Consider the following 18,035-nt stretch of genomic DNA (forward strand, 5'->3'; position numbering starts at 1 on the left):
GTTAGTCAGAAGTCAAGGGGACGTGACAATCAACATACGGAGTGGGACCACCTGAGGCCATCTAGCGTATAAAGCCAGGGCGGGGTCTACTGGTCAGGAAATCAAGTTTGCGGCATGACGCATGATCATGGCGAAGCCTGACCTGGCTTCACCGGTCAGGTTTCCTCAAGTTATATCGCATAAACAGATTTGTCATTCTCAGTCGGGTCGGAATTATGATAGTAGGGAGAAAGGGACTCTGTTGCGCCCCTCTGTCCATCCAGTCTGTTCATCAACACTTAGCAGACCGACCCGGACTGCCTCGATCACACCCGAGTGGGATAGAAGGCGCTACGCGACAACGGGTCAGGGAATCGTAACCACCTGTCAGAGAATAACTACTGTATGTCAGGGAATATTCCAATGGTTGGGGGCATCTGTAAATAGAACCTTCCTCCAGTCTATTGGAGAAGGTCACGTGTCCTCCACCACCCGACAAATCCTGACACCCGATACCCTCTGGCAGGGGTCAGTCACCAGAAGGTACACACTGTCATATAAAAAGGGGGTGTCCTCTCCTTTGCGCAAATACACTCACTCGTACACTTGTCTTTTACTTTTCTTCTTCGTATACTGTTCATCTGGGGAAAAAGTACCTGACTTGAGCGTCAGAGGACTTACTCCGGGGGCTTTTTCCCTGGTTCTCATCCTCTAATGTTCCGTGTGCTTTTTTGAGTGTGCGCAGAGTTCTAGTACCGCTGGCTCAGGCCCAGCAGTCCTTCAGGGCCATGTGGAGGTTCATCCTCTGAAGCCCGTGCGACCGCAGCATCACAGTCTCCTCCCCGTCAACACCCGCAACACTTTATCCTGTCTTCATCCGACTCAAATTTCAGACAAGATCATCCACATTTTCTTATCTATAGGATTTTGATCTTATCGTCTGAGTGACTAAGCTCAGGTAGTTCAATTGGGTCTCCATTCTAACTCTCCTCTTCTCTGTTTTTTCTCCCCCTCAGCTTTGACATACTCTCTAATGGATCCCTTTCCCTTCGCGTTCTGACTCCGTCAAGACCGCCTCGAACTGTCTAGTGGTTCCGCCTTTGAATGCCCCGGAGCAGGAAGACACGTAAAACACTGCTTAATTCTGTCGCGGAACTTCTCTAGGTTTTGCACTATTTTAAATAAAAATATAATCTAATGCAAGACGGTACCCTTTGCTTCAATAAATTCCCTCTGTAGAGTCTTTCCTGCCCTTGGTAGTTGCCATAAAGGCATCAACCAACCAACTTTCTTGGTGGTAGATGCCATCACATTGTTAATTAATTTACTCCAACCTATGCTTATTGATATGAATTAACTCAACAGCTTATGTTCTCATGATCTATCCTACTGCATATTTAATTTGCTACACAGCTCTCATCAGTCATTTATTTCACACAAACTTGCCAAGATATATAAACCAGAATACCAAATTCGATCTCCTGAAAAGAAGAAAAAAATTCTACAAGTGTACACGTACAGGAAGGTTTACAGTTAGATCTGGGAAGGAGTTGAAAGGCAGAGGAAGAAAGATTTATCCGAATAGGCCCATTTCTCCTTGCTTAACAGCATCATCTGATACCATCTAATCAGTAATCCCCTAACCTATACAGAGTAGCCCTCTCTCAGGGGAGAGATGGGAATATTAGGATCAATCAATCAATGGTATAGTCAATATGAAAGCAAGGTTTTCTCCCACCATGATCAATCTTGTCCAAAGAATCTACATCTGTTCAATTACTCTGGTATGCTCTGCAGATTGGGTCTCCAATGCGCATCCTTAGTGACGTCTCTGTTTTCGAGGCAAATCTCCTGCACTACCAGGAGATCCGCCATGAGTTTCTGCAGCGGCAAACCCTGCTCCTCCACTTGACGTAGAAGCTCTTGCAGTTGCTTCTTGCTCATCTTGATCTTGATCTCAGTGGAAGCCACCGCCGTCGCCCTTTCTTTGCAACCGGCCGCCGACGTGGGTATTACTTCCGCGGCCTTGGGTTTTGTTGCACGGCGATATGCAGGGCTTTCGGCCGCCGCCTCCATGTCGTCGGCGTCATCGTAGTCGTCGTCTACCCATAAGATTGGCTTCTGCAGCTCAATGCAGTTCCCCATCTCTCACTTCCTTTCCCAGCTCTGCTTCTTTTGTGTTCCTAAAATCTGACGAGCGTTCGGGGAGGAAGATAACAGGAGAGAAGTTCGATTCTTATGGACGAAGGAAATGTAAGTAGTGGCTTGCTATGAACGTATTTTTTTTTCCTTTCTTTTTTTTTTGGTCAAATTAATTTGTATTTAGACGTAGGAGGAGTAGCAATTGACAAGGAAATGCCAAAAATATTTACTTAAAAAATGTGGTCTGGTTGGGTACTTCGTGGAAGCAAGGGTCGATGCAGCCGTCATCCTGCCTCAGCAAGTGTCTAATAAATTTGCATGCCTGGATGGCTGACCTGTGACCAATATCTACCACCCACCACCTTGCTTAATTTAATCATTGGAATGAATAAAAATATTTATGTTTGTGCAAATTTTAGGAACTTGTTTACAATTATTTATGTCTGTCGCCTTCTTTATTCGTATTTTTGTATTCAGCGAATGTGGGAAGAGATTATGATCGCCTATTCGCCTGAGACGACGAGGTGTTGTGCGGGATCAGAGAGCCGAGGCTGGTCGAGGAGGACGTCCCTAACTTGCAGCCATTGCCATTTTGCTGTCCGTCGCCTTGCTACCGTGCCATTTGCCTCCTGATGCACGTCTCTGGTTACTGTGCGTTTGCCGGCAGCTCGTGGCCTATATGTGCGGTGCATGCATCCAGGCGGCGCCGGGCTTCGTATCCGGATGGTGCGCGTGTGACGTAGGACATTTGAATTTATTTATTTTATTTTCTTTGTTTTCCAGCAGTTGGTCAGCGGCGTCTGTAGGTGTGAATGCTCCCGCACGAGGAAAAGGACGCAGTGGGAGGAAGGGTCTCGAGGAATGGAAATTAATACGTAATTAATTAAATGAGTAAGTGGGAGGCGTTGAATGGCCGGTGTGAACGCGGACTTGAGGGAATCTCTCCTATCACGTTACAAGCACGTGCAACGCGTCTTATCTGCCTATTGGCCTATTTGGTCCTCCCAAGGCGGTATAATGAAATATTTTAATTTATTTATAAAAAATAAATACTTCAACTGCTTATTTTAAATTTAGATTGGAACAAAACTAAATTTATAAAGTATTTAACAAGTTAGAAAGTAACTATGCGCATACAAATAAATATATTCACATGCATACAACTATATTTAATTATAAATTCATATTGATCGGATAAGATAATAGATTAGATAGGTTATTCTGATGTTAACGGTAAAAAAACTATAAGTTAAAAGCAGAAGGCGTATCGAGTGATTATGTGTGTAAAAAAAAGAAGAATAGAAAAAAGAAAACGTCAGCAAGGTAAAGAGAGGTTGTCGGCGTAAGTATTTTGATGCTTAAGTTAAACAGATCATCAAGAGGAAAAAAAAGAATATAATGAATAGTGGAATCTAAATGTCTTTAGTTGCGTTACGTATTATAGTGTACTTTTAATTCTACATGAATCTCAATATATTTTAAAAGAAGATCACATTCTAATCCTTTTTTGAAAATAGATCCACTAACTTTATGATTTGCATAGTAGAAGCATCCCTCATTAAGGATGTACAGAGAATATTCTTTTGTTTCTCTAACAACTATTAAAACATAAAACGTAAAAAAAATATTTTTAAGTCATTGGATTGATGAACCCTTAATATACTTTGTCGGCAAGTTGATTGAGTTCCATTTATAGCCTGATTGAATCTTGCTTGCAAACGTGGTCGGGCCAGCCTCCGCTTGACCTATTCTCTTGACCAAAGAGTCTGGTTCGGTCGGGTTGCATGATCGGCCAAATCATTTGGTAGAGACACTTGACTCAGCTCTGAATGACACTAAAGTAACTTGAGGTTTCATCGATTTTACGGGACTTAGAATTCGATTGGACCTATAATTCGACCAACTAGATGACTCGATTGAGATATGTGATCGTATTAACCTCGAATGTTGACCCTTTTTTAATCTTTACCGCCACCTCAACCGGTTTCCAAGACTTTGACCTTGACTTTGAGGGTCCTACATTATTCACCTTATCACATATAAAAAAAACTATATATCTATAGTTTTTATAAAATATTTGACAAGCTTAAGAAAAATAGTTACATATTAAGAAAAATAGTTCAAATAAGCAAAAAAAAAAAATAAAAAAAAATCATGTAATATTAATAAAAAATTTTTAAATTCACACGTGTGTGTATATATATATAGAGAGAGAGAGAGAAATTTTATGCTGCGGTGCAATTCTTGCGGTTTTGCTGTGGTAATTGCCACGTCAGCGAGTCTTTATATCTGCACCTGCGAAGAAATCTAGGCCTGGACCGATCAGGCTCCAACCTGATCGGTCTGGGCCTCTCCTGATCGGTCTGTGGACCGATCAGGCCCTAGGCCGATCGATCCCCAGACCGATCAACCAAGCAAAATCTGCCGAAAACGCTAGCAGACACAACGCTGTCGATTCTGGCCACGATCCGGCCGGAATCCAGTCGTGATCCGGCCGGAATCCGGTCACGACCGGATTCCGGCAGGATCGTGACTGGATTCCGGCCGGATCGCGGCCAGAATCGGCAGCGCTGTGTCTGCCGCGATCCGGCCGCGATCCGGCCGGAATCCGGCCGCGATCCGGCCGACGGTGGCCGGGCGTCCAGTGGAAGGTCGGCAGTCGGTGGTTTGGCGAGGTCGGCGAAGAAGACGAGAAGAGAGATGATGCACCGCAGCAAAACCGCAAGAATTGCACCGCAGCATAAAATTTTTCTATATATATATATATAATATATATATATATATATATATGAACTAATCAAACAATTTACTCATTACTAAAATAATTCCAAAGATAATTTGCGTACATTTTATTTGAATGATAAATCTAGCGATATAGTTATTGTTATTAGAATGAAACACAAAAATTGAAGTCAAAACTAATCAATGCGCACTAATTCACACCAAAGAGAAAGTATACAGTTGCTAGGAAACTTTGATTTGTGATCAACTACGAATTCCTTGTTCTCAAGAGTTTAAACAGCATTAATTTTCATATCTAAAGGTAATGAGTGGTGCTCCATGACTTGGGAAGGTTTGACTCCCTAACAATCTGATGGTCTATCACACTCATTAATCATTCGACTCCAAAAGTCAATCTCTTCTCTTTCGATCGCGGCTAGAGCCTAGAGATAGATAGTCCAAGTCTCAGCTCACACCGTCGCATGAAATAAAGAATTTATACTTTCTTGGAGCTGTTTAGCGCTTCATGCCACATTGTTTTAGCAGCATGCTGTTTGCAGATTTATGGAGCTCAAATCGGTGAATTAAATTCCTCTGTACCTTCTCATTCAAAGTTAAGCAAAAGAGAACATTCCTTTTTTGAGAATGAAAGACGATCGTGTCTAGAATCGTAGAGGATGATATTGGATAAGTAACTTTGATGTTGATATGAGAAGATTTCAGACATGAGAGACTTAGTGCTGCAAGTGAATCTACGTATCAAAGAAAATAACCGGAAACAAGGAATGCCAATCATCGAACCAGGGAGGGGTCCCAGGCGTAGACACTTCGATGTTCAAGTCAGACAAATAGTTGTAGAGAAGATGAAGAACAATAACTACCAACAAGGAACTGTGATAGCGAAGTCTCGCATATCTATATCTGTAGGTGGAAACCTCCTTATACAGTATTACTTTTGTTGGTGCAGCGGTGACCGGCAAGAGGGGGGGTGAATTGCCTGCGATAAATATTATACCCTCCTCAAATCTTTTCAACTCTTAAAATAAAGCAACAATATGAAATTACCAGCAGAAATAAAAGGAGACAGAAATTAACCTGGTTACAACCAAGAGAATTGTTAATCCAGGGCAGTAAGAAAAGCGCAGTAAGAAAACTCTTTCTCTGAAGGCGGAGAAGCCTTTTACACTTTGACAACACAATAGTTGCTAAGAGAATGAGAGTACAAGAGTTGCTATTTCGTTCGTGTTCATTGTACTTAATAGCTACCCGAGACCTCCTTTATATAGGGGTTCTAGAGCTTATCACATAACCTGAACCTTCGGGATCAGGTTTGACTCGAGAAGGATCGGTCGACTAATCCCTAGGTTCGGTCGACCGAACCTACTGTACATGCGTAGTCTTCCATCCAGGTGCAGTCTCTGAGGATCGAGCTTTGGTTCGGTCGACCGATCCTTATGTTCAGTCGACCGATCGACCAACGGTCTTCAGCTGAGTTGGCTCGGTCAATTTGCTCGACTAAGTCTCTGGATTAACTTCGGTTCGGTCGACCGATCAGGAGGTTCGGTCGACCGATCAACTTTACCAACGGTCAGCTTCTGACGTGGCATTGGCAGTTGGCTGCTGATTGAGAGGGGTTCGGTCGACCGATCAGGAGGTTCGGTCGACCGAACCATTGACAAGTCAACTTCAAGTTGACTTGCTCTGGTTCGGCTTCTTTGGGTGATTTCGGTTCTCGGCCTTCTCCTCGAGCAGTCTTCCGTCCCGGCTTTACGTCCCTCGAACACCGCGCATGTTCTTCACGCCCACCTGGTGTACTCTTCCGCAGCTCTCTCGTCCTTCGGACGCACCGAGCCCGTCGGCTCCCTTCCCGTGCCGTCCTTCTCGCTAGCTGGGTCTTCCGCTCGACTTCCTGCACTCCTAAGCTCCTGCACACTTAGACACAGGGATCAAACACAAAGCAGGACCTAACCTAAGCTTGGTTGATCACATCAAAACTACCACGGGGTTCAATAATCTCCCCCTTTTTGATGTGCATCAACCCAAGTTCAGGTTAGGGTTAAAACAAACAGATAGTAATTTAAAGAAATTACTAAACTAACAATTCAGGCATAAATTTACAACTTTAAATTAAATTGCAACATGAAAATTTAATTTTAACTAACTCCCCCTAACTGAACTTATCTTTTATTCTCCCCTTTTGATCACAGCAAAAACAGGGTGCAAACAAATTTGAATTCAAGTATTTCAAAAGAAAAGAAATTTAAAGTTAAACAATTTCTAAGTAAAGATTAATTAAAAAACTGAGTTAGGTTTAAATTCAAAAATTTCTAAGTTTTGAAAAATTTTCCAAGTTAAAATGAATTTTCAGAATTAAAAAAATTCTAAGAAAAAAATTTCAAGAAAACATTTTTTTTTTCTAGAGAATTAAAAAATTTAAAGAATTTCTAAGGAAATGTTTAAAAACTGTTCAGAGCATTATTTAATTCTAATTTTAATGCTTTTATCATAAAGTTAATTAAACATTTTTATTTCGATATTTCGGCTTCCAGGTCGTGGCGAGGCACTAGGCCTTCTTGGTTATTGGAGCAACAACCACTTCCTTAGACAAAGCTTCCATAAAAAACCTCAATGTTTAATTTTCTCACTGTAAACTTTTAACTAAAAGAGAAATTTAAACCAGTAAAGATTTTGGAACCCAATAAAGGTTCCTACCTACAAGGTTGGTCAAAAACTTTGGGGGTACATAGTTTCTTGGTATTTTCCTAAGTTGACCCTGATGCTTCCTTATGTACTAATTTAATTTTCCATACAACTTTAATTTTGAATGTGGAAAAACATTTTTAAAACATGCATCAATTTTCAATTTTTTAATTTCTAATCTTAAAACTTCATTTTCTGATTTCAAACATTCATTTTCTTTTTCTACTTTATCTAATTCTTTAGAAAGAGCTTTAATAAAATGAAAGGACTGTTTAGAGTTTAGGGCACGTACCTTACTTACCTCGTCTTGCGATGCTCCCCCTTCATCACAACTTTCTTCTTCTTCTGTTGTTCCTCCCCCTTTATCTATGCTCATTTTTGAGCTAGACGTTTCTTCTAGCTGATGGTTGGCCATCAGTGCTAGTCCCGAGAATTCTTCGACTTCGGATTCGGAGGACGATGAATCATTCCACGTGGCCTTTAGGTTGTATTTGGGTCAAGCTGGCTTCTTACTCTTTTCTTTACTTTTGCTCTTCAGTTTTGGGCAGTCATCTTTTATATGTCCTTCTTCGTTGCAATTGTAACAACGAACCACCCTTTTCTTTTGTTGGAACTTTTTCGACTGCGATCTAAATTTATTAAATTTAAAAAATTTATTAAAGCGTCTTACCAGTAGTGCCGCTTTCGATCCGTCGATCGAGGCTTCGGAGTCAGAACCGTTTGTTCTTGCCTTCAAAGCGATGTTCTGACTAACTTTTTCTACTCCATTGGGCTCTACAACTCGAGATTCGTGAAGTTCAAAAGTAGAAAACAAATGTTCTAGAGTACTTACCTCGAAGTCCTTAGAGATGTAGTACGCATCTACTAAGGAGGCCCACTCAGGAGTTCTCGGGAAGACGTTGAGCGCATACCGGATCAAGTCCCGGTTCGTTACTTCTTCTCCAAGATTGGTTAGTTGCGTGATCAACTCTTTGATCCTTGCTTGGAATTACGCCACCTTCTCGCCTTGGTTCATCCGGAGGTTCGTAAGTTGAGTCCGGAGGATGTCGCGCCTTGCTAGCTTAGCTTCCGAGGTACCTTCATGAAGCTCCAGGAATTTTTCCCAGAGGTCTTTCGCGGAGTCGTAGCTTTCGATTCGACTTATCTCTTGTGGTGATAGCACGCTAAGCAGGTGGAATTCTGCCTTTTCGTTGGCGACAAAATCGGCTTGCTCCTTCTTGCTCCACATGTTTTCTTCTTTATCTTTCGGCGCTGCAAAACCATATTTCATTCTAATAAGAATATCAAAATCCGTTTTAAAGAATACCTCCATTTTTCGCTTCCATGTAGCGAAATCTCCGTCGAACTTCGGGGCATGAATGTTCGCGCCGGCCATTGTTCTAATCTTTGTGCTTCAGATGACGGTTAGTCCCTCTGAGGTTGTTGGGCTCTGATACCATTTGTTGGTGCAGCGGGGACCGGCAAGAGGGGGGGTGAATTGCCTGCGATAAATATTATACCCTCCTCAAAGCTTTTCAACTCTTAAAATAAAGCAACAATATGAAATTACCAGCAGAAATAAAAGGAGACAGAAATTAACCTGGTTACAACCAAGAAGGTTGTTAATTCAGGACAGTAAGAAAAGCGTAGTAAGAAAACTCCTTCTCTGAAGGCGGAGAAGCCTTTTACACTTTGACAGCACAGTAGTTGCTAAGAGAATGAGAGTACAAGAGTTGCTATTTTGTTCGTGTTCGTTGTACTTAATAGCTACCCGAGACCTCCTTTATATAGGGGTTCTAGAGCTTATCACATAACCTGAACCTTCGGGATCAGGTTTGACTCGAGAGGGATCGGTCGACTGATCCCCAGGTTCGGTCGACCGAACCTGCTGTACCTGCGCAGTCTTCCATCCAGGTGCAGTCTCTGAGGATCGAGCTTTGGTTCGGTCGACCGATCCTTATGTTTGGTCGACCGATCGGCCAACGGTCTTCAGCTAAGTTGGCCCGATCAATTTGCTCGACTAAGTCTCTAGATTAACTTCGGTTCGGTCGACCGATCAGGAGGTTCGGTCGACCGATCTGCTTTACCAACGGTCAGCTTCTGACGTGGCATTGGCGGTTGGCTGCTGATTGAGAGGGGTTCGGTTGACCGATCAGGAGGTTCGGTCGACCGAACCATTGACAAGTCAACTTTAAGTTGACTTGCTCTGGTTCGGCTTCTTTGGGTGATTTCGGCCATCCGGAATAGGGCTCACCCGAACCCAGTTCCCGGTCTTCTCCTCGAGCAGTCTTCCGTCCCGACTTTACGTCCCTCGAACACCGCGAATATTCTTCACGCTCACCGGGTGTACTCTTCCGCAGCTCTCTCGTCCTTCGGACGCACCGAGCCCATCGGCTCCCTTCCCGTGTCGTCCTTCTTGCTAGCTGCATCTTCCGCTCGACTTCCTGCGCTCCTAAGCTCCAGCACACTTAGACACAGGGATCCAATACAAAGCAGGACCTAACCTAAGCTTGGTTGATCATATCAAAACTACCACGGGGTTCAACAACTTTTATCCTCCATACGGATCTCGATGCATTAGTAAAATAGGCCCGACCATTATGACACTCTAACACCTTTCCTGAAATAAGTCTGCTATTTCTGTGCCTTGCAGGGTAGAAGCTTCCACTGTACTATTTGCACGAGTAATATTCCCCTGATTCCCTAAAGATGGTTAGGTAAAATGCAAAAAAGGAATATTGAGCTGGTGAACCATTAATGTGTTGTGATAATAGGCCGACTAAGTCCCCTCCATCGTTTGATCAGACCTTGCTCTCTGTAACGCCCGAAAATTCTCAAACTTGCATTAGAATTATTCTACAATTTTTCTGGAATTTCTAGATATTTTTCCGGAATTTTCCGAGTAGCGAAAGTAGCAAAAATAAATATAAGCGTAAAACGGCCTAGGCGGGGATTGAACCCGAGACCTATGATTTAGTGGACCCAGCAGGGCTGTGCTGAAAGGAAAGGGGAACAATCCTAGTTAAGTGGGATTTGGGCGGAACTTATCACTAAGTATAAATAGGAAACTTAAGTTGGGTTTGGGTTAATTTGGTTCTGCAGCCATCTCCTCATAAACCCTCACCGTGACCTATCCCTCTCCCAAAAAAACCGGCACCGCCGCCCACACCTCTCCCTCCTCCTCTCTCGGCGCCCAAGCCCCAAGGGCTCTCGGATCACTTTCCGACGACGACTCCAACACGAGAAGGGTTCTTCTCCGCGAGAGGAACGCAAAGACGTGAGCGGATCGTCGAGAGGACCATCTCCACCGGAGTTTAGCGAATAGAATCGTAAGAAATTACGATTAGGAGGTAAGAAACCCCTCACCTGCGGTATAATAGCTTCCGTTTGAGTTTTTATGCTTTAGTTAGGATGTATGCAGATTGTTTTATCGATATCTAGGGTGTATTTAACTCTCTTTTCAGATTAGGGTCTTAGTTGAACACCTTTAGAGGGGCCGGGCATGTCTTCCCTCTTCAGATAGGAGGTTAGATGTTGTCTGGTGCCTAGAGGTGGTCTCCCTAATAGAGAGGAGAGTTAGGGCACGCTAGGTGTTCGATAAAATAGCTAGTTTAGTAAAAATGCACCCTAGGCATCTTTAACAGCTCAGTTAGATACATTAGAAGTATCTATTCAGTATACTCAGTTTATTACAGCTTATATGGATTAGATATCCAATGGGTGGGCTCCCATAGTCGCCTCTAGGTTCAGATAACCTAGTTCTAGGTTCAGATAACCTAGTTTCAGCAAAACAGTATTAGCTACTTCAGTATTTTACTTTTAGTTGGCACTGTACTGGATTAGATATCCATTGGGCTGGGCTCCCATAGTCGGTCCCTAGGTTTAGATAACCTAGCTAGGTTTAGATAACCTAGCTAGGTTTAGATAACCTAGTTAACCCTACTAAATTCGGGACTTGCAAACCCGAGTCTAGTTAGGGATGCGCGCATAGCAAGTACAGTTGCCAGGGCCCTACAGCAGCATGTTTAGTATTTTCACTTACTATGTATTAGTTTTCAAAACTCAAAAATCAGTTATACCAGTTGAGTTTGATTGCAGCTTCAGTTTAGTTTAGCTTAGCTCAGCATTATGCTTCAGTGTAATTTTCCATGTTAGCTCTATGTTCAGCTTATGTTATGCCATGCTTGTATGATACTATGCCATGCCATGCTTGCATATTCAGTATGTTTTCCAAAAGCATGTTTTAAAAGCATATTTGCATCGTATGCATGATTTAGTGAGGTAGATGGTTTCTTACTAAGCTTTTTAGCTTACAGATACTATTTTCCTTATACTGCAGATACAGGTAAAAGGAAAATGGACTAGCAGCGGAGGCTGGAGGACAATGCGAAGATGGTGTGTGTGTGTGGAACTGGAATCAAAGGTCCTTAGGGGACTTAGCAGGATGAACATTAGACTCTTTAGCATGTTTACCTTAGCACTTTACAGTTTATGGTTTAATACTTTCATCTTTATGCACTTTTAGTTTTGGAACGTACTAAACTATGAAAGAATGAGTTAGATTGTTAGTAGTCATTATGGGAATGCTTGTTAATGCATGTTAGAAGTAGCTTCAATTGATTTAGAACTACTGTGTGAGGTTTTGGCACGCCAAAGTGCTGAAATCAGAACTTCCGGGTGAAATCAGACTCTGATCGGTCTCCAGACCGATCAGGGTCTGAGCTGTGCCACTGGATCGGTCAGCCGACCGATCCAGCGAGATACAGTATGCTACTGTATCCTCCTGGATCGGTCAGCCGACCGATCCAGCTCGATACAGGTATTCAGGTGCTTGGATCGGTCAGCCGACCGATCCAGACATACCTGGATCGGTCTGCCGACCGATCCATCACGGGACAGTAGCGAACCCAGGAATACCTGGATCGGTCTGTCGACCGATCCAGCCTCTACTGGATCGGTCCCCAGACCGATCCAGCCAGTGTTCGCGTGGGGGTCAATGGATCGTTCCACGGACCGATCCAAAGCTCCAATTTTGCCTCCTCAGCCTAGCTATGAATATCTAGAAGGTAGTGGGACATGAAATCTCACTCTCACAGAGTTAACAGAGGCAACTACAATAGTTTAGTAAAATTTTTATTCAGCCCAGTTTTCCGCATTAGTAATTTAGCTGCAGTTAGCAAAGAAACTGTAGCGGTCCGCCTTGCAGCCTAGCAGTAGAAGGTGGGTCGTTACAGAGTGGTATCAGAGCCGTGTTCCATACTTCCTACACACACATCAGCATTGTACCTGCAGCTTCCAAGTAAGAATACCTCTACTCTCTATATGTTCCTTGCTTTCTTATTTCAGTTCATGTTTACATATATACCTGAAGCATGCTAGTATATGATAGTTTTTAGACATGATATCAGTAGTTGTGAAACTATGAATGCTTTAGTTATGTATGTTCTCTATGTCATTAGAAATGGCACGAGGACGCCCAGCTAAGCGGGCACCAGCTACTGAGCCCCAGCAGGAGGCAGGCAGTTCAGTGCCCCCTCCAGATCTTACAGCGTTGGTGGCTCAGTTACAGCAGCAGCTAGCTGAACAGCAACAGGAAATAGCCACCTTAAAGGCTAACCAGCAGCATACTCCTACCGTCACCCCGGAACCGAACTTAGCAACCCCAGCATTTATAGAGGTTCCACCAGTTCAGCCAACAGCACCAATACCAGCACCAGTAGTCCCAGCAGCTGAGCTAAGGAAAGAAGCTTACCTAATCCAGTGGCAGAGAGTTAAGCCCGAGAATTTCTCAAGCACTAGCGAACCATGGGATGCTCAAGCATGGTTCAAAACACTGGAGAGGATAATGGAGCTTCTAGACTGGCCGGAACAGGAGAAGGTTAAATGTGCTTCCTTCTGCCTGACAGGGGACGCTAGCATATGGTGGGAGAGAGTTAGAGCGAAGCGCCCAGTGAATCAGATGTCATGGGCTGACTTCGAGAAAGAGTTCTTCGAGGAATTCTTTCACATGCGAGTTACAGACCGCCGCTACGACGAGTTCATTGAATTTCGCCAGGGCAACCTCTCAGTGGAGGAAGCCGTGAAGAAATTCAACAGGTTGGCTCGTTTATGCCCAGAGCTAGTCAGCACAGAGAAGGAGCGAATCCGGTTGATGCTCAAGATGTTGAGGCCAGAGATAGCAGTGAACGTGGCTGGTGGCGTACATAAGCCACAAACCACAGAGGAGTTAGTGAGCAGCGCCTTGACCACAGAACATTATCAGAACAGCATAAAGTAGCAGAAGCAGGTCTCCTCAAAGTCCAAAGGCCAAGGAAGCTCTCACACTCAAAAACAGCAAGGCCACAACTCTAACTGGAAGGGGAACTCCAACAGCAAGCGCAAATCAGGGAGTGACTCAAAAGGAGGACCATCTAGCAAGCGACCCAGTTATCCAAAGTGTGCTACTTGTGGGAAATTCCACCCTGGGGTTTGCCGCAAGGGCACGCGAGGATGCTTTGAATGTGGACAAGAAGGGCACATGGCCAAGCAGGGCCGAACAAGACCGGTCTTCCTCACCCACAGCAGATTCAGGATGTAGGCCCTCCAGCTCACAGTCTGCTTTAGAAGGTCCCTTATCACCAGGGCGATTAGAAGCCCCTCAGCCATGGCGAATGCGAGGATCTACTCACTCACCAGAGAGGACGTAGCTAATGCCTCGACAGTTGTCACAGTCGATTAGCATTTTTCAGTATACTGCTCTATTTGATACTGGGGCAACCCATTCATACGTAGCTGTGGTGTTCTCCGAAGATTAGAAATACCATCAGTACGGTGGTCAGTTTTTGACGACACTACCTTCGGAGAAGTTATGGCATCCACGCATCGGGCGGTGCAGGCTCATTATAGCGCATGGGAACTCTTCCGTGATCCGATCCGCTAGAAATGACCGACTCACGACGTCATCCGGGAATGAACTTTCGATCGATCGGTGCTTCCATAGAGTGTCAGAATAAAGTCGATTCCAACCCAAGCATTTGAATACATCTGAATCAAGAGAAAAGCGAAGATTTCTCTCAAGAATGAAGGCCCGAAGTTGATGGATTCGGGATGTACGGGTACCTAGCATATGTAGTCAATACTAGTCAGGACCAACAACTAGCAGAGGTCCGAGTCGTATGTGACTACCAAAGGGGCAGAAGAATTACGTGGCACCTGTGAGATTGAATTTGAGATAGAGTTCCTCGGTACTAATCCCATTTCCAAAGCGCCTTATCGCATGGCTCAAGCAGAACTCAAGGACTGGAGCAATTACAGGAGCCGCTCGACAAGGGTTTCATACCCGAGTCACTCACCATGGGAGCGCCGTATTGTTCGTGAAGAAGAAGGATGGAAGCATGCGATCGTGTATACAGATCCTGAATCAAGTCACGATCAAGAATAGGTATCCTCTTCCCGTAATCGATGACATGTTCGACCAGATGAAGGGAGCAGCAGTGTTCTCTAAGATAGATCTCAGATCGGGTTATCATCGTGAAAGTCAAGGAAGGGATGTACCTAAGACATTCAGGACCAGACACGGACACTACGAGTTCGTAGTCATGCCTTTGGCATGACCAATGCTCCAGCTACATTCATGGACCTCATGAACAGAGTATTCAGGGAATACTTGGACAAGTTTGTCATCGTGTTCATAGATGACATCCTTATCTATTCAAGTACTCAGAGGACCATGCAGAGCATAAGACAGTTTTGCAGATCCTTCAGCAGAATCAGTTGTACGCCAAATTCACGAAATGTGAATTTTGGCTAGACCGGTAGCCTTTCTGGTCACATCATCTCCAAGGATGGTGTTATGGTAGATCCCAACAAGATAGAATGAGTAACTGGAAGAGACCTAAGAACGCCAAAGAAATCGGAGCTTTCCGGGATTAGCAGGATATTACAGAAGTTTGTAGAGGACTTCTCCAGATAGCCTCCCCACTGACTCTTACCAGGAAGAACAGGAAATTTCGGTGGACAGAGGAAACGAGCTAAAAAGGAGGTTGACCAGTGCTCCCGCTTTGGTTCTACCAGACGACACCAGCAGCTTCGATAGTGATGCCTCTAAGTTGGGACTAGGAGCGATTGATGCAAACGGCAAGGTGATCGCCTATGCCCGCACAACTCAAGGATTATGAGAAGAACTACCCTACTCATGACCTTGAGCTTGCAGCAGAGTGTTCGCTCTCAAGATTTGGAGACATTACTTATATGGAGCTCGGTCAGAGTATATACAGATCATCGTAGTCCAAGTACTTCTTCACTCAAGGATCCGAATATGCGACAGCAGTGGCTAGAGTGGTCAAAGATTACGACATGACATCCTCTACCACCTGTGGAAAACCAACAAGGTAGCAGACGCACTCAGAAAATCCAGGCTACCTTATTATCTCTTACAGCCATGTCACCACCCACAGAAGGAGATCGCGATTTTGGTCTCGAACTCATCGTCGGACAGCTCTCTACTATGACCTTAGAGTCTACCTTGCTTGGTGATATTCACTCACCGGGACCAGACCCTGAAATTCAGAAAATCAAGCAAGGGTTAGTAGAATTCAGAGTGTCCGATAGCGGGTGTTGTATTTTGGTGATAGACTCGTGTTCCGGATCGGGAGGAACTACGGAGAGATTTTAGATGAGGCTCACAGACTCCCTATGCGATGCATCCGTGCTCCACCAAAATGTATCAAGACCAGAAGACGTTTTTGGTGGCCCGATGAAGCGAGACATCGCCAGATATGTTAGCGTCACCTCACCCGCCGAGGGTCAAGGCGGAACATCAGCGACAGAGGAGTCTTGCAGCCTATCAGATTCCAGAATGGAAGTGGGAGGATATCTCTATGGATTTTATAGTGGGGCGCCAGAACCACGAATGGGTTCGATGCCATCCGGGTAATCGACAGGTTGACCAAATCAGCCCACTTTTAGCCATCAAGATATCCTACTCCATGGAGAAGCTAGCTCAGTTGTATCTCCAGGAGATCGTCAGACTACATGGAGTCCCACGAACCATCATTTCAGACAGAGACAGCAGATTCACATCACACTTCTGGGAGTGTGTACAGTCAGCATTGGGTACAAAGCTAAAGTTCAGCACAGCATTCAATCCTTAGACAGATGGACAGACGGAGCGAGTAAATCAGGTACTCGAAGATATGCTCCGAGCTTGTGCCCTAGACTTTAAGGGAAGTTGGTGCAAATATCTGAGTTTAGCAGAGTTTGCATACAACAACAGCTATCAGGCCACTATCGGCATGGCACCTTACGAGGCTCTCTATGGGCGGAGGTGTAGATCTCCAATTTGCTGGTATGAGAGTGGTGAATGAAGGAACTAGAGCTTCAGACTGATCTAGTAGCAGATACCACAGCCGAACACAGATCCGCCAGAGGATAGAGACAGAGCCGTAAGAGCTATCTTGCCGATACGAGCCCTTAGAGTTTTCGGGGATTGGTGTTCCTCGAGTAGCTCCCATGAGGGAGTAATGCGCTTTTGGGAAGAAGGGCAAGCTAAGTCCCGGATATGTGGGACCATACCTTATCGACGAAGAGTGGGCAAGGTAGCATATGAGCTAGAGCTACCTCAGGAGATGTCAGCTATTCATAATGTATTTCATGTCTCTATGTGAAGAAGCATACCCAGACGCCACCCAGTGATTGAGCCCCAGACAGATCCGCGAAGACCTCAGCTATGATAGTCGGCCTATTCGGATAATAGACCAAGCGGTTAAGAAATTATGGAACAAGGAAGTACCATTAGTCAAAGTTATTTGGCACAATCACACAGCAGAAAAGGCAACTTGGGAGACAGAAGCTAGCATGAGACAGAAGTAAGTTCGAGGACGAACTTTTATAAGGTATGGGGGATTGTAACGCCCGAAAATTCTCAAACTTGCATTAGAATTATTCTACGATTTTTCTGGAATTTCTAGATATTTTTCCGGAATTTTCCGAGTAGCGGAAGTAGCAAAAATAAATATAAGCGTAAAACGGCCTAGGCGGGGATTGAACCCGAGACCTATGGTTTAGTGGACAAGGTTAGTAACCAGTGGACCCAGCAGGGCTATGCTGAAAGGAAAGGGGAACAATCCTAGTTAAGTGGGATTTGGGCGGAACTTATCACTAAGTATAAATAGGAAACTTAAGTTGGGTTTGGGTTAATTTGGTTCTGCAGCCATCTCCTCATAAACCCTCACCGTGACCTATCCCTCTCCCAAAAACCGGCACCGCCGCCCACACCTCTCCCTCCTCCTCTCTCGGCGCCCAAGCCCCAAGGGCTCTCGGATCACTTTCCGGCGACGACTCCAACACGAGAAGGGTTCTTCTCCGCGAGAGGAACGCAAAGACGTGAGCGGATCGTCGAGAGGACCATCTCCACCGGAGTTTAGCGAATAGAATCGTAAGAAATTACGATTAGGAGGTAAGAAACCCCTCACCTGCGGTATAATAGCTTCCGTTTGAGTTTTTATGCTTTAGTTAGGATGTATGCAGATTGTTTT

The 18,035-nt window shown here is 44.4% G+C and overlaps 1 protein-coding gene across 1 annotated transcript; it reads right to left on the bottom strand.

The window, feature by feature from the left end:
• Positions 1 to 1,400: 1,400 nt before the first annotated feature.
• LOC121992642 lies at positions 1,401 to 2,370 on the bottom strand. Its single transcript, XM_042547178.1, has one exon. The coding sequence runs from the start codon at positions 2,122 to 2,124 to the stop codon at positions 1,756 to 1,758; it is 369 nt and encodes a 122-aa protein (XP_042403112.1). The 5' UTR covers positions 2,125 to 2,370; the 3' UTR covers positions 1,401 to 1,755.
• Positions 2,371 to 18,035: the final 15,665 nt, after the last annotated feature.

This window comes from Zingiber officinale, chromosome 1B, assembly GCF_018446385.1.
Source record: "Zingiber officinale cultivar Zhangliang chromosome 1B, Zo_v1.1, whole genome shotgun sequence".
NCBI lineage: Eukaryota > Viridiplantae > Streptophyta > Magnoliopsida > Zingiberales > Zingiberaceae > Zingiber > Zingiber officinale.